Genomic DNA, 25,038 nt, shown 5'->3' with positions numbered 1-25,038 from the left:
CATATTATAAAGTAGTCATCAAGGTTCTACACTACCTCAAGGCTTCCTCTACATATGGGCTTTTCTTCTCCTCCAATTCTGTAGCAAAGTTATATACTTTTGTAGACTCTGATTTGGCATGTTATTTGGATACCAGAAAATTCATCACGATGTTCTACATCTTCATTGGCTCTTATCTTATTTCTTGGAAATCCAAGAAGCAAAACACTGTGAGTAGGTCTTCTTCTGAAGCTAATTAAGTATCGTGATCTTGGTAGCTTGGCTTGTGAGATTCACTAGATCGACTATTTTTTTCAAGACTTGCAAGTCCCTCTTCTCAATCCTACTCAAGTGTATTGTGACAATAGATCTACCATCTATTTTGTTCAAATCCAGTCTTTGATGAGCGTACCAAGCATATTGAAATTGATTGTCACGTCATTAGAGATAAAATTTAGGAAGGACTCATTCACCTTCTCCCAATCTTTTCCCCTGCTCAGATTGTTGATGCATTCACCAAGGCTTTGCCTCCTTCTTCCTTTCATTCTTTCATATCCAAGTTGGGTCTATATATGTTCTCTACATAGCCCAACTTGAGGGGTATGTTAGAGATATGTACTTACTGAAATACCACTTCTTTCCCTTTTTGTTAGGTAGTTATTGGTAGTTATAATTGTTCCTCTTTAGTAAGTTGGTTACTTATCTTCTTTGATAGATAGAAGTTGTGTAACTTTTGAATAAAAGGTGTTGGTCATTACTCCTTGTATTCAGAACATTCATAACACTCATAATGAAGTTGAGACAATTTCCTTTTCTCTCTTCTTCTCCCTCAAGCTTCTTCCATAGCTTTCTTCTTCTTTCTCTCGGGTTTAGGAGACATTGTATAATATTACACTCAAATATAAAATAATAAAATTAATTTATGAAGACGAGTGACATAATTTGAATAATAAGAGAGGTTGAGGACGATCACTCTCGTAACAATACTAAATAATATACTAACTTGTAAAGCATATACACAAGTACAAGTTGCAAAATTTGCTACTTCATGATGATAATTTGTTCAATATATGCAAGCAAAACACTTAAACATGTAGTCATGTCCTCAACAGTTATTATGTGAGCTTAACAATTAACAAGAGACCATTGAACTCAAATCAAGTTTTGTAATTGTTGTGAGTGTTAATTAAGAAAAATTATTGACATAAATGAACAATATTTGGGTTCATATCGTGGCTCAGTTTTATTCCATTCATCATCAAGGAAAAATATATCTCTAATTCCAGTTAGATATTACAAGTACGAATAAAAAGTCTCACATTTATATAAGTAAATGAGTTAAATAACATGAATAAACTCATAAACTTAATACTTTAAGATTTTTATAATATATGATGTGATTATTTCACTTATGAACCCATAAAAGAACACTTAAGCCCACGAATGAATATCTCCCGACTAAGCTGAAATAAAACTTAGTTGAAGAAAAGGGCACACTCCATGTGGAAGGAAGTGGGAGATAGGGACACCCTAATAGCAATTGGTGACCCTCATTAGTGCCTAAAAGACTCAGCCTGTAATATGGACCATTGTTTTGCTATCTTCCCTTTATTGTGTAATCATTTGCTATGTGATGTATATGAGGTCCCTTCCCATAACTCCTTCATTAACCTTCATTATCTTTCAACAAATTGGTTAATAAAATATCTCAACTAGTGTATATCCTATTACATGTTTTTAACTTTCTTATCCAAAAACTATTTCATGGCCCATTCTTTATGCTCAACTAGTTTATCCTATGTGACACCATTTACTTTATCCAAGACATTTATGAACCTTATTGGATGTCATTAAGAAATGATTTTGAAGGGTACATTCACTGAAATAAAACTGTCCAATAATTTATTCTTATCTGAATAGAAACAAGAAGGTTGATTTGGTTAAGGGAAAAGAAGAGAATGTTGATTTGATTTTCAGTAGTGTTATATTATTGTTTGTTTATATGAATCTTAATTTTTCGAGCATCCTAACATGTGAACTCCAATAATTGTGATTTCAAAGGTTTGGTTGATTATTAGCATGTTAATGTTTTATTTGAATGAATGGAATAGAGATAAATAAAATAAAATAAAATAGAAGGAGATAAATCAAGATTTCATTGTTCAAAAGTTCTTTTAGAAAATAATATGGTAAATAAATCATTTCTCTCAAAATCCACAAATTCTATTTTTCTAAATTGAAGTGAAATCAATAAAAATAAAATCATTCTTATGTTCTATTCTATCCCACCCCTTCCTAATAATACAAATTGAAGTGACCTTACTTCACTTTGTTGTATCCTTTCCCTTTTCATTCCATTATCTATCATTCCATCATGTCCAAACTTAGCATAATTTTCTCTTCATGCACAAAATTTTAAAATTGCATTCATATAAATAATGAGCAAGGAAATTATTGGTGTGGTATGAATCAATACAAATATTAAAAAGCACTACTCCAAATCTATATAGTAAACAATGTTACAATAATTTGTCTCTCTCTTTAATTATTAGTGTGCCTTTTCCTAATTCCAAAAGTGGCTCTATGTCCTTGTCTATCTGAGTCATCTAAACTTATATGACTCAATAAAGCATCAAATCTTAACTATTTTAAGGTGAAATGGAAGAAGAGGAAATTAAGAAAGCCACAACTAGTTTGGGTCAGACAAGATAAATTGATAAGGTCATAGCCATAAGGTAATGTGAGATGAACCATTCCTTCATTCCCAAAATGTGTTAATGTTGTAAGCCCAAAAGGGGCAAAGAAACACAATCCTTTGAAAGGAAGAAAAAAAGTCAAGAATGTATTGGAAATTTTAAATTTATATTTTCAATAATATTTTTTATGGCAGAACAAATTTTTAGGCCAGTCCAACCATGTTATAAAAGTTCTTTATTATGGGGACTTTTGGTATTTTCAAATGATGAAATGTTGCCTGGGTTACATTTTTTCATGTGAAAAATATTTTACTAAAACTATTCACTTTATTAATTAAGAAATTTGAACTATGAGAATCGAAAAACCTAAAATGATCTAAAGATATTAACAGTGAGTTAAATTAGTTATTTTTAACATTTTGACTCTTGAAAGAAACTATATTAACTTACTAATGTAATTTTTGTGTACTAGTTTGTGGTACAGTTTTAGGGCATCAAATTGGTACATAAAAACTTATAAGGACCAAAGTAAATGTTCTTTCAAAAAATAATATTACATGAAATAGGAAGATAAATAATATTTAGTTGTTTATATGTTTATTAAGAAATATGTTAAATAAAACTCATTTTAAAATTTATTTTTTACTTTTTATAAAAAGTAAGAAGTTTGTGAATTATTTGATAGTAAATGCTACAATGTATCTGATCCCTATTTTTATTTGATAGTACAAATCATGAGGTGGATAGAATGAGACGTCACATCTCAAGTAAGGATGATAAAAGAAAGAAAAATGGATTAACCGAGTTTTATATATTCCTATTATATTATATATAATTTATATTTAATTATGAGGATGAATCCGTTTATACTCAAGTTAAGTTACACTAATTACATTCAATCCTACTTTTTCATTTTTGTATATCTAACGGACCAAACCGGTGAGTGCAATAAGTGATGAGAGAGAAAACAAGAAATCTTAAATAATTTATTACACCTATCCATTTGGTCCGTTGGATATAAGAAAATGAAATATTAATATTGAGTGTAATTAGTGTAACTTAACTTGAGTGTAAACTGATTCCTTCTCTTTAATTATTATTGACTCCATAAAAAAATAATCTAAATAAATAGTAGATAATGTAATAAATGTTTACAAATCTTTACACTAAAAACATATATTACACTCATTATAAAAAAATGCAAGATAAGGAGTACTACCATGATTACCCCACTTACTCCTAGTACTATCTCTATTTCCTATATGAAATAAATTATGTTTGATAATCACCCACAATGCCTTCCCATATCTGTATGGATCCCATAGAGACTAAAATATTAATTAAAACCTAATAATATAAATATATAACAAAAATAATAAAGAACTCAATTAACAAGTTCAAAACTAAATAATAGGAAAATATGAATATCAAGACATAAAATTTGATTACAATTTAAAAAATATAACATAATATGAAATAAAAAATTTAATTATTCATAAAATTTCACATATACGCGGATATGGTCCGCGTTTCTCTCTCCAAATCCCAATTTCCATATTTGCAAGAAAAAATTCTTATGCCCAAATAGGACAATTCCATCAATAATCCCAAACCAATTACCATATATAATCTTCACCTTGATTTTATAAAAAGAAAGTGTTAAATGCTTGATAAAAAATCATTAATGCCTAATGACCCCACACCAAAATCCAAGCACTTTGATATAAGTAAAAAATGTGTACTGACATTGTATAAAATTTACACACTTTAGTATATTGTCAACTATTCATATTTTATTATTATCGATTCTTAAAAAGCTAATATAAATATATAATAGATAATATTATCTGTATATAAATATTTATACTAATAGTATATAAATATCATAATAAAACAAACAAACAACAAAAAAAACATGGAAGAAACTCAAGTCTAACAACATGAAGTTTCCCACTACAGGAAAAATGAAAAAAAATTAGACTATAAAATATTATACCAAAAACATGTATATACTAATATCATAAAATATTTTAAAAAATTATAATGTCAATATTATATACGAGGAGAGATTTGTTTACACCTAAGTTTTGTTTACACTAATTGCACTAAATCTCAGTCGTCCATTTTCTTAAATCTAATAGACCAAATAGATGAGTGCAATAAATGATGAGAGAGAAAAAGACTGCACTCATTTGTTTGGTCTATTAGATTTAAGAAAATAAACGACTGAGATTTAGTGTAAATGAAACTTGGGTGTAAACGAATCTCTCTTCATTATATATATATATATATATATATATATATATATATATATATATATTATCATCACTTTTTTTATTAACAATGAACTTTATTAAAAAATGAAAAATAAAAACAAGGAGAATAAGTGATATTCATATTCATCTAATACAAAATTAACTATTAAACATTGAATGTCTAATCCAAAAAAAAGAGAAATTGAAACTATTACAATAAATTCTTTAAGATGTTCCAAGAATGTACGAATATAAGTTCCATCATCTCATTTCATTAAGATGAAATCTCGAATTTTTAAAAATAATATCGTTCCTCATAAGCCATATATTAATAGTCATCTTGTTTATTCTCGATAGTCAACCACACCAAAGTAGAGCAGAATTTTTTTCACTAATTTAACTTATATAAGGAATAGAATAGATATAAATGGTCTATAAATCTTTATAAATGATATATATTACTCTTAAATGATATTGTTTGAAACTTGTAACTTTCATATTTCAACCCTTCTTTTCTTTTCTGCCTTTATAAATGAATGTTTGTGAACAAAGGTTTCACACTTTCTCTATCTATAGCCACAGATAACAACCTTTTCACGTGTCTCTCCCTTTCCTTTGTTTAGTTCTCTTTTTTTCATAGGAAAAACCTCAACTGTGTTGTTCCTTAAACGGTGATTGATGTTTGTTTGTGGAATTATCTTCACATAAAAATCTGATTTTTGTTTCAAGTGTTGAGAAAGAGTTTATTGATACAGAGGAAAATGGAAGGAAAAAAGCAAGTGGGTTCTTCTTCTTCTTCTTCTTCTTCTTTCACTTCTGAACTCTTTGGGTCCAATCCCAACCAATCACCTTCTTCTGGAATTTTTGGTTCTATATTTTCTCCTCCACCTAAGGTGTGTTATTTTAATCATTTCATGTTTTTTTACCATAACATCTATTATTTATATTTAATTACAATTAAATGAATATGTGGAAGTATATATAAATCTTTGTACCGATAATACACAAATAATACACTATTTTATTTATCATACACAAATAATACGCGATTTTATTTATCAAAAGTTTTATTGAATCTGTTTGTTTCTCTCTGTATTTCATGGTGGATACTTGATATGAGGACTTTGTTGACTGTGTTCTTTTTAATCATCATTGTAATCCAATTTCAACTTTTTCAGTGATTTGAAATCATGAATGGAGAAAACAGTTAATGAGAATTCATTCATGATGAATTCCTATAACTGGATGATGATGATGAATCCAACTAATTGTTATGTGTTATTCAGGTGTTAGGGAGAGAATCTCTGAGCTCTCAACTGAGTGCAAAAACTTCTAATGAAGGATGGAACTCCAAAATTGATACTCAAGGTTTGTATCCTCTGTTTTATCTTCTCTATTTAGTAATTACATATTATATTATCCCGATTAAAATGTTAAGGCTTTGATTCCTAAAAACAACACTTTGTAACATGCAATTGGAAAGTTGATTATTCCTTAACTATAGTTGAGGAGATATTGTTGACTATATAAAAAAGATTATGGTAATGTTTTAAATGTAATAATTCACATGATGGCATTTGTCCTATTTGCTCAAATTTTCCTTATTCAATTCACGAAATTACTATATATTCTCACAAGGATCACCATATACTCTTTATAGCTAGTTATTATTTTATATTACAAAACCTTATAAATAATTTTTACATGTAAACTTGTTAACATTTTGCACATATGGAATGTAACAAGACAGAAAAGATATATGTAATAACACAGTAAGAGTTTTATATATGGTACTGCAATCATTTATTGTTCATCTTTAATATCATTGATGTATTATTGACTCTTTATAAATCTTTACAGTGACAGTGCATAAATATTACACTATGTAATAATACATAATAGGTATTTATTCAATTCTTTAATTGTTTTTGATTAATTTATGGGAATGCTTTTCAATACAGATTACAAGTACAAGTGCAATGATGGTGAAACTACTAGCACTGAAAGAAAGGATTTGAGTTCCATTTACCATGAACAAAGAGTTCAACCTTGTCACCTTAGCTCATCAATCTATTATGGTGGCCAGGACATATATTCTCAGCCACAAAATACACATAATTCAGGATTTAACACTTTGGTGATTACCTATCTTGTGATTTTTCTATTAAAAGTATATAATAATTTACATCTTAAAAGAATAAAACGGAGCAGTTAACTCTGCTTTTTGCGTACATTTACCACTTCCAGTCCTTACTAAATAGGAGGAGCCTTGTGAACTGAGCCACCCTTACTTATATTCCAATTGGGGTTGCATCACATTCACATCAGATTCTTCAATTTTAGGGGGTTGAATTATGCTTCAAGTCTTGCTAAGTTGAATTGAATATTTTATAATGGAAAGACCAATTACTAGAACCCACTTTTTTATTACTTTAAGCTAGATGATCATCATGTTACACTAAGACCTATAAGGCTATATATGTGGAGTTCAATAAAGATTGAGAGATACTAAAGAATTAGTAATATTTTTGGTTTTTTTTGGTTGATAATTTTTTCTGCTATTAGGAATGCTTAACATGATTTTTCATTTATCAGTACAAAAAAGATGGGGGAGAAGATGATTCAGGAAGTGCTTCAAGAGGAAATTGGTGGCAAGGTATGAAACATCCGTGTCTAACAAATTTGTGGTCTAAATTTTGGATTTTAGCTTCTACTTATGTGCTATAATTTTAATGTTCATTTTTTGTCTTGTAACTTTTTATGCATAGGGTCTCTCTATTATTAAGATCACACTTACCAAGGGATATACTTATAAAGGTATATGATTTTCTGAATGCCAAATAAATCACTTTTCTTCTTCTTTATATTCTTAGACATGGTTTATTTCAAAAGTAAGAAGTTTCGGGAGAATAATGAGAGATTTGAAATGAGATAGATTGGATCATGAATTGGAAGAACAAACTTGGAAAGTTGGAAAAGGAGAAGAGGTAATAAGTGATTTTAAGGGGAGCATTCCACGTGGCTTTCACTTAGTGGTTGGTATATGTGGAATATAATTATATACAACCTTATCCTACCAGCGGAAAGATTATTTGTTGGATTTGAACTTGTGACCTCAAAATCACTTAACAACAATCTTAATGTTATGTCAAACTCACCCTCTTATATTATATACTAATTATATTGTACAAAAAAAACTACTAATTATATTTCCTCTTTTCCATGTTTATGTATTGTTTTTTTGTTATTCATGAGTTGCATGTATGTTTTTTCAGGTAAGTTGGAGGATAGTTTGGTAATATATTTCATCTTTTGTTCTATGGAAGTGTTAATATATGCTGTAGTGAAAAAGTTGTTGATGGCTAGTTTCTTTCTACAGCCAAACAACATAATCACAATATGAACCTTAGTGATGTAAATAATTTCTTATTAAGCATTAGTAATCTAAATGTCCTATGGTATAGCTGTATAGGAACTCCATTTATATTCAGCTTCTATATGAACAATCTGAAACATTTTTATGACATGCTAAAAGTTATGCTGCACATTGATGGGTGTAGTTGTAGTAGTTGTAGAGAACAATAGAATATTCCTCAAGAGTTGAAAACCAAAGGTTCATGAACCATCTTTTGTACCGGACGAGGATCAACTGTCTCAAGTAGTGTCTCATTCCATATCTTAAGTCAATTATATATTAACACATGAATAAAAGAAAAATTTTAAAAACAAAAAACATAAAATGAAACACTATGATTGACTTGGGACATGGAATGAGACATTATTTAAAACAAGTGATCTCTATCCTTTTGTACAGTTGTGAAAGTAAGAGATTACCATGCAATGCTAAAAGTTAAAAAACCCTGCCCTTCAATGGTGGTCCACCTAGCAAGAATAATTACCTGAAAACATGTACAATAGTTAATTAAAGAACATGTCCACTCAAACTTTATCAACCTTCTTATTTATTTATACAATATTAATAATATTAGTATAATGTTTTTTTAAAAAGAAATGATAGCCTCATATATACTTTCTTTCTCTTGTTTTTGCTCTCATTGTTTACTTTATTAAACCTGTACAAAATTGATTTTACAAAAAAAAAAAAACATATTTAAATTCTTATCTTGGTTCCAAAATGTTTATATAGTTGGGCTTCAAAAGGTTCAGCCAATTTTTATTACAACAATATTTAACTTATAGGTGACAAATAATATATTAATAATATAAAAACTCTTAAGTTATTACAGTATAACTATTAAATTAGTTTTTATAAGATGTTACATAAAATATTTCATTTTTTTGGGTAAAATATAAAATATAAGCAAGACTAAGGCTTGGTGAACTAAATACTCATGACATTGGCAAACAACAAGTTTCTAAGTTCAAGCAATATTGTTTTAAGGTAGCAGAAGATATTGCTCACCTCTTTTGTAGAAAGTCTGTATTGTTGGGAAGTAAGTCCCACATCACCTACCTCATTATTTTTGGAATGGTTTAAATATCTGTTGGGCTACTCCTCTCATTGCCAATTAGTTTTGAGATGAAACCTTAACATGCATAACAATAGTAAAGGTTGTGGCATACACTAATCTCCCATTTGAACTTTAAAAGATCTTAAAACAATGACTAAGTAGTAATGGTGAATTGGTATGGAACATTGAGTCAATGGAATTGTGTCAATAGAATCATTATAACATTGAACCTTTGTATAACCACAATCTCACCCATAATCAATAAAATACTCCTATTAACTCCATATGAAGATTATTTAACATTCCTATTGATCCCCCATAAAACTAGTTCCACAAGCTCTCATAATATTATGAAGAAGTCCACCAAAATCAGATTTGCTCGGGTTCCCAATGATTTTAATTAAGTTAAGAGCAATAAAATCATCATGTGGTTTATGATATCTATAATAATGACTTGATGAAAAGAAGTAGTGAAAAATAGGATACTAATAAATTTTGTGAATAGTATGTTATTGTTATATTTTGTTGAAATATTATTTTAAAATGAAAGATACTTTTAAACTATTATGTTATTTATACCTGGTTGACACAAAAAATACATATATCATGTTTAATTTGAAGTAACAATGTCTATTTATTTATCTATACTAACTTATTTATAGTTAGACAACGTAAATTACTTTATCTATTTTACTCATAATAATAAGTGTACTTTGAACTTTTTATCATTATAAAATACTATTGAACCAAGATACTAGCATCAAACATGGGCATTTGGTCTAGTGGTATGATTCTCGCTTAGGGTGCGAGAGGTCCCGAGTTCAATTCTCGGAATGCCCCTTTTTTCTTATAATTATTTTATTTAGTATTAAAACCCATTCACTCTAAATATGTGAATTCTTCATTCATATAATTATTTTATTTAGTATTAAAACCCATTCACTCTAAATATGTGAATTCTTCATTCATATTTCATATACTTACAAAAAACAATTAACAACAAAAAATGTCTATCAAATGGTTCATCTCTAAAAGATAACTAGCCTTTCATTCTTTATATTGGGGCTACCACCTTTTTCTGTGTTATCACTAGACTCCACATTTGTTTCAAATGCTGCCACTTGATCAAATGTTTCTGATTCAGAAATAAGTTTCTCATTTGAACTCTTATAGGTCTTTCCTTTTGCATCAATACTAAGAAAATCAGTCAAAGATTTCTACACCCCTACCCCACTATAAGGAAGTTTGGTGTTATTGATGAGTGGTGATTTTGCACCCTCTGTTGAAGGGCTATTACCTTGTGTTGTAGAAAGGTTTGGCGAGGCGAATGCCGATTTATAAGGGTTGTTTGGGACTGGAGCTGAGTATGGAACTGAGATAGTCTTGTGAGTAATCACACCAACTTTTGAGAGAGATGAGAATTGAGTCGAGTGTTTGGTCAAGCTATCTACATAGAGCACATCATCAATGCGTGCAACCATGTTAAATGCCAAACTCTCTAGTACTCTAGAGTAGCTCTCCAAAATGGCTTTGCCAACATCCTACACAATAGAAGAAAGTTCAAGGGCTAATTATTTCTTAATATTCAAGAAACAAAAGACTTTTTGATGGTGTTTAGTGTGGAGACAGAACAAGATGAAACATAACAAAATATGATGTTTTGTTCTGTTCACTTTGATTACACTTCTTTTAGTGTAACCAAAATGTTTATTTTTATTTTGTGTTGTTTTGTTTGTAGAATACATCTTGTTCTGACATATCTACCAAGCACTATCTTAGTTTAATCATAATGAATATATACAAACCTTGTTATATTGGATTTTGCTCATATCTAAGGCTGTTTGAGGGAGACGAGGGAAACGCTGCTTCAAGGAAAGCAAAATGCTTTCTGCACGCTTTGAAAGCAATTCGTTTTTGTCATCGACCATCAAATCCTTAACCATTTCCCATGATGTTCTTGAACTAGATTTGGCAGTGACACTGGCTGGCTTTGAATTCCAGGTGGACTTTTTGCGCCAAATATACATAGAAGCCTCAGCTCTATTCGCAATCTCTATGGCTTGAAGTTCAGAAGTTAAATCAAGGCAATCTAGCAAACACTCGGTAGAAAAATGATTTGATGCGATATATCGATAAATAACGTCCCCCAAGCTGGCTCTAGCATTCTGAAAGAAATTTATATCAGTAATTTGATCAATCATATCAATCGATTCTACGAGGTTTGAAAATTTTAGAATAAACATGACCATTAGTATATTTAGTACCTTTGGCAGAGATTCCAAATAGGACTCAGGAATGTCCATTTCAGCTAAAGTAATACTGTTAATGGCCATTACAGCTTTTAATATTTGGTTTGTGCAATCGCGCTTGTGCTGCAATTGCTTTCTTGAGTTCTCATTGAGGCCACAAGGAGGGACCCGAGGTACCGGAAGCCACCATTTCTCATCTTGACGAAGCGCTTGTCGGAAAGAAGATGGACCATCAACATCTTGGGCTAGAACACCTTGATCTACATACCAGAATTCTGTATTGACAAAACTATCTAGAATTTCCTGTGGACAGACCCAAATTTAGAATTCCCTATTTCTTGAAACTTGAAATTGGACTAATGAAGGCTGTAAAACTTACAAGAAGCATGTTGTCTAATTTACGCAAAGCTGGAAGATTGACATAAAGATCGGAGCGTGGTCGACAAGTCATGACCTGATTCATATTTCAAAAAATCACTTAACCAATAATTATTAACAAACTATCTATTCATCATGCTATTTTTGTAACAACGATGCTAAAAACTCGACAGTAAAATTTAAAGACAACTACATAAGTCCGTATGAAAATTATTGTACATTTGTACCTCAAGCTTGCTCCCATCCGGAAAGGTCTGCCAAGTAGGTATCAATTCAACGATATGATCACTGACAGAAAGAAACCACTCCATCTCCCTTCGCCACATCGACTTCTTCGCTTTACAGAGAGGTTCTAATCTCCAAATTTGCCCAAACAGGGTGGCTGCATATTTAGTAAAGAAATGGACAGCCATCATTAGAAGCAAGAATTGCAGTTGTAGACATTAAAATACCCCAAAAGACCAAAAGGTCAAGGGTTCGATTCCTGGGAGGGAGTGACATTTGTTATGAAGGTTAGTCACGCAACCCGAAAGATGGATTAGTTTCTTACCCAAAAGATACCATTGGTAGTAACAAACAAAAACCGAATAAGATCATAAAAATAATAATTTTGCAGCATACCACATAGATTAGTTACGGCATTTGAGATAGCCAAGGATGTAGGAACCCCATTTCCACAACCTGACATATCTTCTCCAAGTAACAATTTTGCAAACCTCTCCTTCATCATTTCAACTTCTACAAGTAAGAATCAAAATCAAATCATACACCATATCAAGCTGATATTATTAGTTAGAGAAATTCATAGTAAAAATTAGAGAGTGATATTATGTACATAAAAACACATCAAATACCTGGTAACATTGAAACTTTTTTCTCAAATTCCTTATTCTCCAAGTGCTTATTCACACTTTCTTCACTTCCATGAGGACTATTACAATTTGATACAGCAATTTTCTGAACTGGCCACCCTATTGAAGCAGGTGAAGATGACTCATCAGTGCTACTCTGACTGTGTTCTTCATTACAAGTGTTCTCAGATGACAGTAACTCAGAGCTGGAACTATTGTTACAACCCTTTTCTTCAATCATATCAGAAAAAAAATCTCTTTTTTAACACCATTTTCTCTTCCTTTACATTCTTCAACAATTTCAATGTTTTCAGCCAAGTCCATACCCTCCATTGAATCAATTTGTTCCCCTTGTTCTAGAAAACCAGATGAAGCATATAGAGCAGTGGTGTCAATCACCATGCCATGATGATATTGAATCCTTTTCAAGCAAAACTCTTGTGATAGTTGAACTCTAAAACACAAAGTTGTAAGAGATTTAGATACCCATAATACAAGAATGGAAAATGGGTTGGGATTATTGGAATTTCTTAGCTTCACCAATGGGACACAATGCTGTTGATGTTGGTGTTGTGGGGTTTCTTGTCCTCTTTGGTCTTGTTGGGTATAACCGTATAAGTAATGATATCCATAAGTTGTTCAACCATGTTTGGTAGTGAAGGATGCACAAAATTTAGTGTGCTAACTCTTATTGCTTATTTATATTAAAGGGTGAAGCTAGTCATCATTATTCAAGATATGCTTAAAGCACTTGACGTGTGAGACAATGTTTTGGCCTCAGAAATTGTATTTTTGAATCAAGATAGAGACAACAATAAACCGTGACTAAGTGCAAGAGATACTTACTTTTTAATTGAAGAAGTTGTTATATGGATTTGAACTTGTGCCCTATTTGTACGAGGTCTCATCTAGTGGAATTTGACTATGATAGATATATGTAACCAAATATATTTTTTCATAAAACACATATTGTTTTAAACTTCTTCCACATCAATGCGAATGTACAGTTTCATATAATATCATGTTTATTTTAAAAAAATTACACCGCATCATGTTTTAGTTTCCTATTTTTATTAGAAAATTCAAATTCAAAATTGTCATTTATTTTCTTTATGTGTTAGAACATGCAAATACACGAGTAACACATGTGTTATTAACAATATAAATATATGGATAACATGTATGTTTTAACTATGCAAATTCACGGGTAACATATATATGTTATTAGCAATGCGAATGTACAGGTAATATATGTGTTTTTAATCATACGAGTGTACATGTCACATGTGTGTTCTTAACAATATGAATGTGTGGATAACATATGTGTTTTTAACTATCTGATTGCACAAATAACATATGTTAACCATATAAATGCACATGTAATATGTGTGGTTCTTAATCATATAACAAAAAAAATACTATTATATGATAATATATGAGTAACTTGCTAGTTTACTCAATAAAACCACTTCTTTTCTTAAGCCAATTGGTAAAAATAATGACAGTACTTTATAATATTTTTAAAAGGAGTACATCTGTAAAACAAATATCTTCATATATTACTTATTGTGATTAATTAAAAAAATTATTTAAATAAAAAATTAATAGTTAAGTATTTTTCCATAAATTATAACAAGTATAACATAGAGGAGTACATCTTTATAAAACAACAACTGTTTTTTAAAGGGCTAACAATAGTTTCAGTCTTACTTTTAAAGAACAAAATTGTATTTGGGAACAAAATTTGAACTTGGTTGGCTCTAGGAAGTGTTAAAAAGTAAGAAAGAAGTTATTGTATCATGCTAGATGAAGAAATAACTTTATTTAGAGAACTCTTTATGTCTTTAAAAGAGACTCACATGAGTACATGGCATGGGAATCCCAAGGATTATAAAGTCATTTTAGTAGGAGTGTTTTGGGGTAATAAAGGCAAAGAAATGTTTCTTAAATTTTTTGGGTTCCGAAGGGAAATTATCAAACTGCCAAGAGGGTGTGTGCATTGGGAACTATGCTTAGGGTTCAAGAGTGGTGGAGGGTAGTTTGGTTATTTCAACATGTAACCATAGTTTTGTTTTGGACTAAATTTAGGTGCACCTTAGGTGTGGTACTGGTATCTAATAATATTGCCACACATATAAAAAAATTCATCTCAGCATTTTACTCAATAATCAATGTTAACAGTTTTAACACTGTTAACCAATCTCAACATCTCATCATTCTAAGCACTCCTCTTCTTTTTTTTTTTTTGATGTTTTAAATTCTCTCTTTATTTTATTTTTTCTGAATCTCTCTTCCAATCTCTGCGAATCTGTCTTCCTATCACTGCGAATCTCTTCTTTTATATTTAATTTACATTGTCTTTCTTCAACCCAAAATGGATGCACTTACTGATGATCATTTCTAACACGCTGGTAAGGTTTTTCTGTTTTATAAAGAAGAAAGGCAATGACTCTCGTGTGAAAAGTAGGCCAAAAAGTTGTGTGGAAAGGAAGAAAAAAAGTAAAGATAATGAGAAGTTTAGTTCAATGAGACATAACTTTTTTCTCTCCATAATTATATATTAACTTTTCTTTATAGTCTTTTTGAAGTATAAATGATATTGTTAACATTTGTGTTTAATTTTATTTTTGTTAAGGTGCATAACATGCGAGTTTTGCAGGGATGTCAAGTTCCAACTACTATAGATCTCAATGTAACTCAGGTACTTATTAGTCATTGTGCATTTTATTTTATTATAATTTTGGACTTTGTAGTTTATACTAATTTTTTCACTTTTTTCTTATATGAAAATGCAGGCCAATAATAGCTCTCAAGATTGAAGTTGCTCATAATGCATAGTTGTTAAGGGGTGATTGAGATTTTGTGATGTCTTGATTTGAGTTTTTGCTTAAGGGGTTATTGAGAATTTGTCTCCTTTTTATGAACTTTGATTTTTGTTGTACTACATTATAGTTTATAGGTTTACATTGAACAACAATATTATATACTCTAACCTTGATAATGAACATCAGTATAATATATGTTTATGGTTTGATTGATCTTTGGTTTTAGTTATTTGTGTTCATAAATCACTGGTTCATTGATTATCTTATATTTGCTAAACCAATGTCACTATCCTATGCATACACAATACACTAAGCAACCAACAAAAGAGAAACAATATGCATACTAAGTGCAATAGCAGAAAACAGATGAAAAGACTGAAAATAGAATAACATACTGAAATAATCCAAACTTCCACTAGTGAAAGTTTTCTCATTTTATGTTATTCCCAAACTTCCACTGATGGAAGTCTCCGCATTTTCTATTATTAATGCTGAAATTACATTATTTCTAACACTATTAACTTTTGCATAGTTCACAATCATGTATTGTATTATAATTTAGAGGTTATTAATGTAGTTTTCTAATAACTAAATTAGGGTCTCATGTTCTGCCAAGTCATGGTACCGTGTAAGTTTATTAAAATGTTCATTAATTGTTGCACAAATTTTGTAACTTTTCCATTAATTCTTTATTTACTATTCTTAGAATTAGGGCTTGAAGATGATGTTGGAAGATGTTTTGTGTGGGTTTTTGTTATCTACTTATAGGTTTATAAGTGTTTTGGTTCTATTTTAGAATAGTTTTTACAATGTAGAATAGTTGCTATGCAGCAGTGAATATTACATCATTCATGAAGAATAAGAATAACCAATTTACAAATAATTCATCACTAATCTTTCATACAATATTGATAATTTTTGATATAAACAATTCATCACTAATCTTAGACACAAACAATCTTTGATACAAACAATTCATCACTAATCTTTGATACAATTTATAGTAGATGTAATTCTAAGAATTTGAGACAATCTTTAAAGTATAGGAAATGTGTCACATGAAAACAATTCTAAGATATCTCTAATCTTTGATACAATGTTGATAATCAATAGGTCAAACTAAATGGTTTCTCCTAAAACTTCTTAACAAGTTCCCATTTGTTGAGACAATATAGTCTCCCCTCAAGGTAGCATGTACGGATCTTCTATCCATTGTTGATTTCTTCAATTTTAGAATCACGAACATATTTGTAAGGACCTTCTCCCCTCAATTTTGTAACTTGAACTACTTTTGGGACATATTCCTTGATGAATAAAATGAAACAAATAAATAGTACTTGCACTAATCTAAATAAGAGAAATATATGCAATCAATTAACACCACATACATAAATAGACCAAAGAAACCACTACAATCTCATATTCATATATGTCAAATTGCAACCGAGGAAGATCAATATAGTTGAAATAAGGGGAAAAATGTAAGTATTTTCAATGTCCTGTATAAAAAACATAAGTATTCACAATTAAAAGGCCACAACAAAAACATAATCACAACAAATGTCCTGGACAACAAAAACATAATCACAATTGTGTGATTTTAATTTCCAGCACAATAAAAGCATCCATAACAATATTAGCATAATCATAAGTCAAATTCAATTATCTCGTATAAAGAAATAATATAATTGACTTTATCATGTAGAAATTAAGAAAGTAAAATCAACCATATCTTAAAAACAACATAATGTTTTGTGGACCAACAAATTTGAAAAACAAGCGAGGGAAGAAGAAAGCTTAAGCTTCAAGAATTTATTGTTAGTATTAAAGGCTAAGGTAGACATATTAGTTTCTTGCTTTTCCTTTTTTGTTGATTTTTGTTCTTTACTTTTCTAGTTCTAAAAGTCTTTTGTTCAGCATATCTGCCTTCTTTTAATTTGAACACGCTTCAATTCAAGTTTTGAATGAAGATAGTAATTAAAAGTGGGTGCTCATTACCACTCATGACTTTGTGTTTGGTTCTATTATTAAATGTCTAATGTGACCAATATATTGGCATAATGGTGTAAAACTTATGAATAGATGATATATCCATTCCTAGAATTTTGAAACATTAACGTCATTTTTGGGACTTTCAATTGGTGGTGTTGTGCAATTTTTATTTGTGGGGTGTAAAAATCCAAGTTTTAAGATTTTGAGGATGTCGACTGAAAGGCCAAGTTGTTTTGGTCCATGTGCACAATTAATCATCTAGAGCTTTATTAAGAGGCCTTATAACTGATGTTGAAACTAAACATTACTTTTGAATCAACATAATGTAATCCAATTAATTGTGTTTCTGCTTGAAGAACAAGTGAAAAGACTTTATTTATATAAGGTAAGGAACTAACTAACTATTGTATGTAGTATCTATGTATAGAAGAGAAATACAAAGGCGTATATGTACATAGTAATATTAAATTGTATTGAACGTTGCTGAAATAACAACTTTCATCAATTTTAACATTCATAGCTAAGTTTTGTCTATTGTTTTTTCTAGATCCTGATATCTATTACATTCATATGCTTAAGTCAATTTTAATATTGCTGACCTAAACTCTTGCATCATTTTTTTAGCATTTATATACATAAAAATAGATAACAATCCGCATCAAGTGGAAATGTGGAGTCAATACACGGCACCGATTTTTCCACTTTCTTTCACATTTTTCCACCGATGGAATATAATATATTCTTTTAATAGACCTCGTGTATATTGGTGTTGAAATCTAATCCTAATCTTAATTCTATAAAAGCAAAGGATGTTAAGATCAAATAAACATATTCAAGTAATTTTTTGGGTCAATAATAATTGAAGTGTTGCAATGGCTGGAAATAAAGAAGAGGTGAAGCTTTTGGGAATTACGGGAAGTCCATTTGTTTGTAGGGTTATCATTGCTCTTAAGCTGAAAGGAGTTGAATATGAATTCCTAGAAGAAAATTTGGGAAATAAAAGTGATTTGCTCATTAAATACAACCCCATTTACAAGAAGATTCCTGTTCTTGTTCATAATGAGAAACCTATATCTGAGTCTCTTGTTATTGTTGAATATATTGATGAGGTTTGGAAAGGTAACCCTATCTTACCTAAAGAACCTTACAATAGAGCCTTAGCACGTTTTTGGTCCAAGTTCATAGATGATAAGGTAACTCCTTTTTCTCTTTATCTTTTTTTTCTTATGCATTTTTGAAGTGATTTCACTTCTAAATTAAATGAAGCCATGCAAATTAAGTAAAGAAACATTTTTGTTTCTCTTTTTATATGATCTATGTGTGAAAATAATATTACATAGAAAGATTTCATTACTAGATATGAAATTTATGAATTAGGCATGAACTCGAAATATGAGGCATGGCATAACCTTAAAAGGTAGAAATTATGTCATAATATCATTGATATATATTAATAAGCTAACATTTTATTAATTTACTATAAATAAACTCTTTGAATTTATTTAATTTTAATGGTGTCCAATCAAATAAATTCTATTTAAAACAAGTCATGACATGACCTTAAAAATAAAACCAAAAGTTGTGATAAAAACTTCTTTAAAGCTTAAACATTAATTTTTTATATATAACTCATAGATCATATGATTTCTAACTTCAAAGTTAATTACTAATATCAAGTATTGTTTTTTTAAATAAGTGTGTTAGTAGTGCATCGAAAGCTGTTTTCACCCTTGATGAGAAAGAGCGTGAGAAGAATGTTGAAGAATCAAATGAGGCACTGCAGATTCTTGAGAATGAACTGAAGGACAAGTTCTTTGGTGGTGAAGAATTTGGTTTTGTCGACATAGCTGCTATTTTCATAGCATTTTGGATCCCTATAATTCAAGAAGTTGGAGGGTTACAATTGTTCACAAGTGAGAAATTTCCCAAACTCTACAAGTGGAGCCAAGAATTTCTCAACCAACCACTTATCAAAGAAAACTTGCCTCCTAGAGAACCACTTTTTAACTTCTTCAAAGGTCGCTATGAAAGCCTTGCTGCTTCAAAATAGATTAATTTATTAGGGTATAGACTAAGAATTATCTTTTGCTACTAGTCTTAGGTGGAATGTGGAAAATGATGGATAGACATTAAAGAATCGTTTAATTTTGAGGTTGTGCAATAAGATGGAAACCGGCGCGGACGAGCATGAGTAGTGTTTTTCTGTGCCCAAATCCACAATATTTGCAGGTACCTGTGCATATAGCGGGTATTTGTGGGTACCCAATGGGTTTTTAATTTTAATTATATATTTATATAATTTGTAATAATCAATATGTAAAAATAATTGTTACATGAATAATATGATATTTATATGACAAATTTATGATTATAGTTAAATATGTATAATTTATTATAAAATAATAATAAAGTATATGATATATAATCTTAAAATAATAATAAATATATATATAAATTTAACTAAAAACTATATATATAAATTTGTGGGTTCTCGCGGGCAGGTATCACAAAACTCGCTCCCACTCATAAGCTATTATTGTGGGTACCTGTTGCGGGTATTTCTATGGGTACCCAGATTGAGTTTTTTGCCATCCCTATTGTGCAATTTTGTGAGAGTATGAAATATGAAAGAGCTCAAAGTCAATATTCATACTGGGATGAAATTGTTGACCTTTGATTTCCAAGCTCCACAAAAGTGGAGTCAAGGATGCAACAACCAATTAATCCTATTGCCTTATGTAACCATTACTACTAGATTAGTCATTTAAGTTAACAATTAATGGTATACAATATGCAGGAAATATATTGAGATTGAAATCAGTGACATTAAAACTTGAAAGTATCAACACATTGACGTAGAGAATTATCTATCAAAAAAATGTTATTCATGACAAATGTTATCTACTCCTTCATTTTCATTCCTTCGGGATCATATACTCTCACATACTGTATCATATGACACTTTATTTAATTCACGTGATCCTTCTTTTTCAATGTACCTCACCACAATGTAACATTTGCAACTAGGGATGACAACGAGCGCGAGCGGGTAGTACTTTCTCGTGCCCAAACCCGCAATATTTGCAGGTACCCGTGTGGGGAGTGGGTATTTGTGGGTAGTGCTGACAATGAACCGAACCAACTCGGTATTCGTTCGAAACTCAATTCGTTATTTAACTCGATAAACTTGGTTCATGAACCAAATGAGATGAACCTGAGCTGAAAATTGAGCTCGTTAAATAAACGAGCCAAACTTGAGTTGGATATAGTTCGACTCATTTGGTTCATGAACTGGATCGATATATATATAAACTAATTTTTTAGTTTATTATGACCATATATTATTTTTTATATTTATTGTTATTATATATATAAACAAGATTATATTTATATATATAAAACTTTTTTGAAGTATTTTTTCAAAATTTAATTAATTATTTGAGTTGTCCAAATGAACCATTCAAACTGAACTGATCATTTCGTGAACTTTAACCGAGTTGAACTCGAGCTAAAATAATAGCTCATATCGAACTCGAGTCGAGTTTCGAGCCGAACCAAGCATTACTGAGCTGAGCTCTGGTTCGACTCGTTTCGACTCGTTTCCTGCTCTATTTGTGGGTACCCAACATGTTTTTGATTTTAATTATATATTTATATAATTTGTAATAATGAATATGCAAAATTAATTGTTACATGAATAGTATTATATTTATTTAATAAATTATGATTATAGTCAAATATGTGTAATTTATTATGAAATAATAATAAAGTATATGATATATAATCTTAAAATAATAATAAATATATATAAAAATTTAACTAAAAACTAAATATATAAATTTGCGGATACCCACAGAGCGGGTATCACAAAACCTGCTCCCGCCCATAAGCTATTATTGCGGGTACTCGTTTCGGGTATTTTCATGGATACCCGCCGGTCAGGGGTTTTTGTCATCCCTACTTGCAAGTTGCAACTTATCAGCTCGTGGGGGAGTCCCACTCAAAAACTCTCATCATATGCAATGCACCTCATCTCCATGTGTTATGATCCCACTAATTTCTTCTTAGTACATGTGACATTGACTTAAGTCACTTTTCGAGCGCAAATATATTAAACATTTCATATTCTAGAGTTTCTCATTTAAAAACAATTTTATTAAAAGAAAATCTTTCAACCTATTCAACCTCCTAAAAAAGTTTTCGTTCAGATTTTATTTTATAAAAAAGAACCTTACTCATACCTTTCTTTTTCATCAAAATCTATTTAGTATTTATTATTACTATTTTCTATTCTATCTATACTATTTAATAATAATAAATACTAAATAGATTTTGATAAAGAAGAAAGGTATTGTGAACACCCAATTTTGTCCGGCCCAGAAAAAGGTCCAAAAAACTTTGTCAATAAAAAGAATAAATTAAATTCATTATATTTATTTTGACATTTTCCAAAATTTTAATATTTGATGAATATAAATAATTAAACTATTTTTATGAATCTTTTATAATTATTTTTGAAAATATAACAAAACAAAATCAAGTTCCTAAATCTAAATGATTAGGTTAACTGAAAATTCAAAAAAATAATAATAAATAAATCAACGACATTATGGTTCCTAAATACAAGTGATTAGGTTAACCGAAATTTGAATCCAAAGTAGCTTTTTTTATTTATTTTTAGTATTTTCGAAATTATGATATTAAATTAATAAAAAAATAATTAAAACTATTTTATGGTTTTTTTATAATTATATTTCGAATTTATAAAAATAATTAGATAAACTCCTATTTGAATTCAAAAAAACTAACAATTAATAGGTGGTCATATCGGTGCCAGTTAGTCTCCTAAAATCAAGAAATTTGGTTAACAAAGTTGAGATATTAATTAACTTAATTTTAGGGATTTGGTGGTTAAATTTTCACTATAAATAGAGCTTAGGTTAAACAAAAAGTTGGACACTGGAAACACTAAAAAGCTCTGCCAAAATAGTCAGATCTGCTTACTTTCCATTCCTTCACGTTGACCACAGATCCAGCCAATCAGACCAAGAAAAGTGTTCCAGCTTACAGTACATTGCGCCACACAGGATCATTACACCCACTAGAACACGTGTTCCAGTGCAGCCGTGTGCACTGAACCATCTGTGCACCCTCCTCAGTCATCCAACACGGACATGCCACGTGTCCAGACTCTTCACACCATCATCTCCTCATCCACTCACCTGCTGCCAAGTGTCCAAGAGACACCCAAGTGCAACACACTAGTCTCATCCTCACATTGCAATTCTCACAAAATATTCTCCATTACTTTCATATTATAATTACATCATCTAATATATTCTTTTTAACCATATAATAATTTTATTTGACATAAAATAAAAAAATAAAAAAAACAATAGCATATATTTAAATAATTTTTTGGAATAAACAAAAAATAATTTTTATATATCTATTTATTAAGCAAACCTTTCTAATAAAAATCATTTTCTAGAAATAACTTGGATAGACTAATAAATTGTTTTTAACCTTTTTTATATATATAAAAACATGACAAATAACTTTTTCAAAAAATGAATTAATTTTGAGATGTAATCAAAGATGGAGAGAAGGTCGCCCTGAAGGCCTCTTTCTTCTCAGATCATCTTCGAAAGGTCGCGCTATGCCGCTTCTTTTCGACCGATTAAGTCTCAAAATCAATTTTGTTCAATTTTTTAAATAACAAAATAAAAAAAACCTTTTTCAATGATAAACAAAACTTGCAAAATATATATTTTTGAATAAAAAATATATTTCTTTAATTAAAATACACTCTATCAACAAACTTTTTTCTACTTAAAGAACTACGTAAGCCTTGATCCCCTTAATGGGGTTCGTAGGACCAAAGTCAATATTGTCAGGCTCAATAATAATAAAAACTATTTTTCTTCACAATAATTAGTTAATTAATCAAATAAGAAAATAAAATAATAATAATAACAATAAGTCATATATTTTAATGAAGGGTACCGCTTAAGGCGGGCGGGTAGGGTGTTAATACCTTCCCTACATTGTAACCCACTCCCGAACGTGGATATCAAAAATCTAAAAGCCCAAGGTAATTGGGCTTAAAAGATTTTTCTATATTTTTAACTATAAAATGTAGTGGCGACTCTAAACAAAGTCGTGCAGCCGAAAATCGGGGCGCGACATGTATGAGTAAGGTTTTTTTTATAAAATAAAATATGGAAGGAAACTTTTGTGGGAAGTTGAATAGGTTGAAAGGTTAGAAATATTTTTAAATGAGAAACTCTAGAAAATGAAAGGTTTAATAAGATTGAAATGAAAAAGTGGCTTAAGTCAATTTCACATGTATTAAGAAAAAATTAATGAGGTCATGACATATGAGAGAAGTGGTACATTGGACATGATGAAGGTTTTAGGGTCGTACTACCCCACGAGTTGACAAGTGCGAGCAACAAATACTATAATGCGGTGAGGTGCATTGGGAAAGAAGGGTCGCATGAATTAAACAATGGTCACATGATACACTATGTGAAAATCTATGATAAAATATGGATCTGTTTTGGAGGGAGAAAGTAAAAGAGAATGTAACATTTATCACGAGAAACATTTTTTCTTATATAATAAATAATATTGGTAACAGATTTGATCAAGAATCAATTATTAAATGCAGTGTGAAACAAATAAATGATTGTAATTTAGATAACACTCACATTCGTTTAGTGAGATAAAAACTCATTAAATCATCATATATATTATTATGTTAAACATGAAAAGTTCAGATCTTAAGAATGTTAAGAATTGTACATAGGGAAAAAGATATATACACCAACAGTGTAAAAAGTTTTTCACATTGTTACTATATCATTCATCGTTAATTTTTAATTATTATTGACTTATAAATAAAGTATTGCAAATAAATGATGGATGATACACTTGTGTATAAATCTTTATAGTGTCAGTACATATATTTTACAATCTTGTACATATTGGGAATGACAACTATATATACTAAAAAATATTAATTCTTTTACCATGCTTTTAGGTGAAAGGGTTTAACACCTGTCATCCTATACGATAATACAAAGGAAACTTCCAAAATTATTAGCATTATTTTTTATTAATAATAAAAAATGATGTGGAACCCAATAAAACAAATAAATAATATCTACATAATAATACTATAAAGATTTATATATAATTAATGTTTCATTCATCATTTATTTGTATTACTTTTATTTAAAAATCAATAATAATTGAAAAATGAATGATATACAATGTAATAATAATGTAAAAACTCTTATTTATATATATATATATATATATATATATATATATATC

General features: G+C 29.7%; 3 protein-coding genes and 1 non-coding gene across 5 annotated transcripts; 3 read left to right on the top strand and 1 right to left on the bottom strand.

The window, feature by feature from the left end:
- On the top strand, positions 5,442 to 8,509 carry LOC109359348. Its single transcript, XM_019603975.1, has 6 exons — positions 5,442 to 5,823; positions 6,217 to 6,298; positions 6,892 to 7,067; positions 7,526 to 7,586; positions 7,699 to 7,747; positions 8,206 to 8,509. The coding sequence occupies exons 1-5, from the start codon at positions 5,692 to 5,694 to the stop codon at positions 7,713 to 7,715; spliced, it is 468 nt and encodes a 155-aa protein (XP_019459520.1). The 5' UTR covers positions 5,442 to 5,691; the 3' UTR covers positions 7,716 to 7,747; positions 8,206 to 8,509.
- On the top strand, positions 10,171 to 10,242 carry TRNAP-AGG. Its single transcript has one exon. It is a non-coding gene; the product is annotated as a tRNA-Pro (tRNA).
- Positions 10,432 to 13,676, bottom strand: LOC109359581 (rop guanine nucleotide exchange factor 7-like). 2 transcript variants are annotated; one of them, XM_019604282.1, is made up of 7 exons: positions 12,884 to 13,676; positions 12,651 to 12,767; positions 12,257 to 12,411; positions 12,031 to 12,105; positions 11,667 to 11,954; positions 11,208 to 11,567; positions 10,436 to 10,943 (listed from the first exon to the last, which is right to left on the bottom strand). In XM_019604282.1, the coding sequence occupies exons 1-7, from the start codon at positions 13,119 to 13,121 to the stop codon at positions 10,620 to 10,622; spliced, it is 1,557 nt and encodes a 518-aa protein (XP_019459827.1). In that variant the 5' UTR covers positions 13,122 to 13,676; the 3' UTR covers positions 10,436 to 10,619. The 2 variants fall into 2 exon arrangements, with proteins under 2 accessions (XP_019459826.1, XP_019459827.1); XM_019604281.1 differs by having other exon boundaries at positions 10,432 to 10,943; positions 11,208 to 11,954.
- LOC109359195 (probable glutathione S-transferase) lies at positions 18,513 to 19,798 on the top strand. The gene is made up of 2 exons (XM_019603765.1): positions 18,513 to 18,890; positions 19,394 to 19,798. Exons 1-2 carry the CDS (start codon positions 18,570 to 18,572, stop codon positions 19,745 to 19,747), a joined length of 675 nt encoding a protein of 224 aa, XP_019459310.1. The 5' UTR covers positions 18,513 to 18,569; the 3' UTR covers positions 19,748 to 19,798.

Source organism: Lupinus angustifolius, chromosome LG11, assembly GCF_001865875.1.
Source record: "Lupinus angustifolius cultivar Tanjil chromosome LG11, LupAngTanjil_v1.0, whole genome shotgun sequence".
Classification (NCBI taxonomy): Eukaryota; Viridiplantae; Streptophyta; class Magnoliopsida; order Fabales; family Fabaceae; genus Lupinus; species Lupinus angustifolius.
Note: the sequence above shows the minus strand (reverse complement) of the source record. Positions and strands in the feature narration are given on the sequence as shown.

Bases quoted from the DNA above. Each gene is read 5' to 3' on its own strand.
- LOC109359581 (XM_019604281.1), bottom strand. From the start codon at position 13,121: ATGATTGAAGAAAAGGGTTGTAACAATAGTTCCAGCTCTGAGTTACTG. The intron at 12,768-12,883 runs GTATTTGATGTG...TCTTACTTGTAG, and splicing joins AAAAGTTTCAATGTTACCAG to AAGTTGAAATGATGAAGGAG. The intron at 12,412-12,650 runs GTATGCTGCAAA...CTAAATATGCAG, and splicing joins TGCCGTAACTAATCTATGTG to CCACCCTGTTTGGGCAAATT.
- LOC109359195 (XM_019603765.1), top strand. From the start codon at position 18,570: ATGGCTGGAAATAAAGAAGAGGTGAAGCTTTTGGGAATTACGGGAAGT. The intron at 18,891-19,393 runs GTAACTCCTTTT...TTTTTAAATAAG, and splicing joins CCAAGTTCATAGATGATAAG to TGTGTTAGTAGTGCATCGAA.
- LOC109359348 (XM_019603975.1), top strand. From the start codon at position 5,692: ATGGAAGGAAAAAAGCAAGTGGGTTCTTCTTCTTCTTCTTCTTCTTCT. The intron at 5,824-6,216 runs GTGTGTTATTTT...TGTGTTATTCAG, and splicing joins TATTTTCTCCTCCACCTAAG to GTGTTAGGGAGAGAATCTCT. The intron at 7,068-7,525 runs GTGATTACCTAT...TTCATTTATCAG, and splicing joins ATTCAGGATTTAACACTTTG to TACAAAAAAGATGGGGGAGA.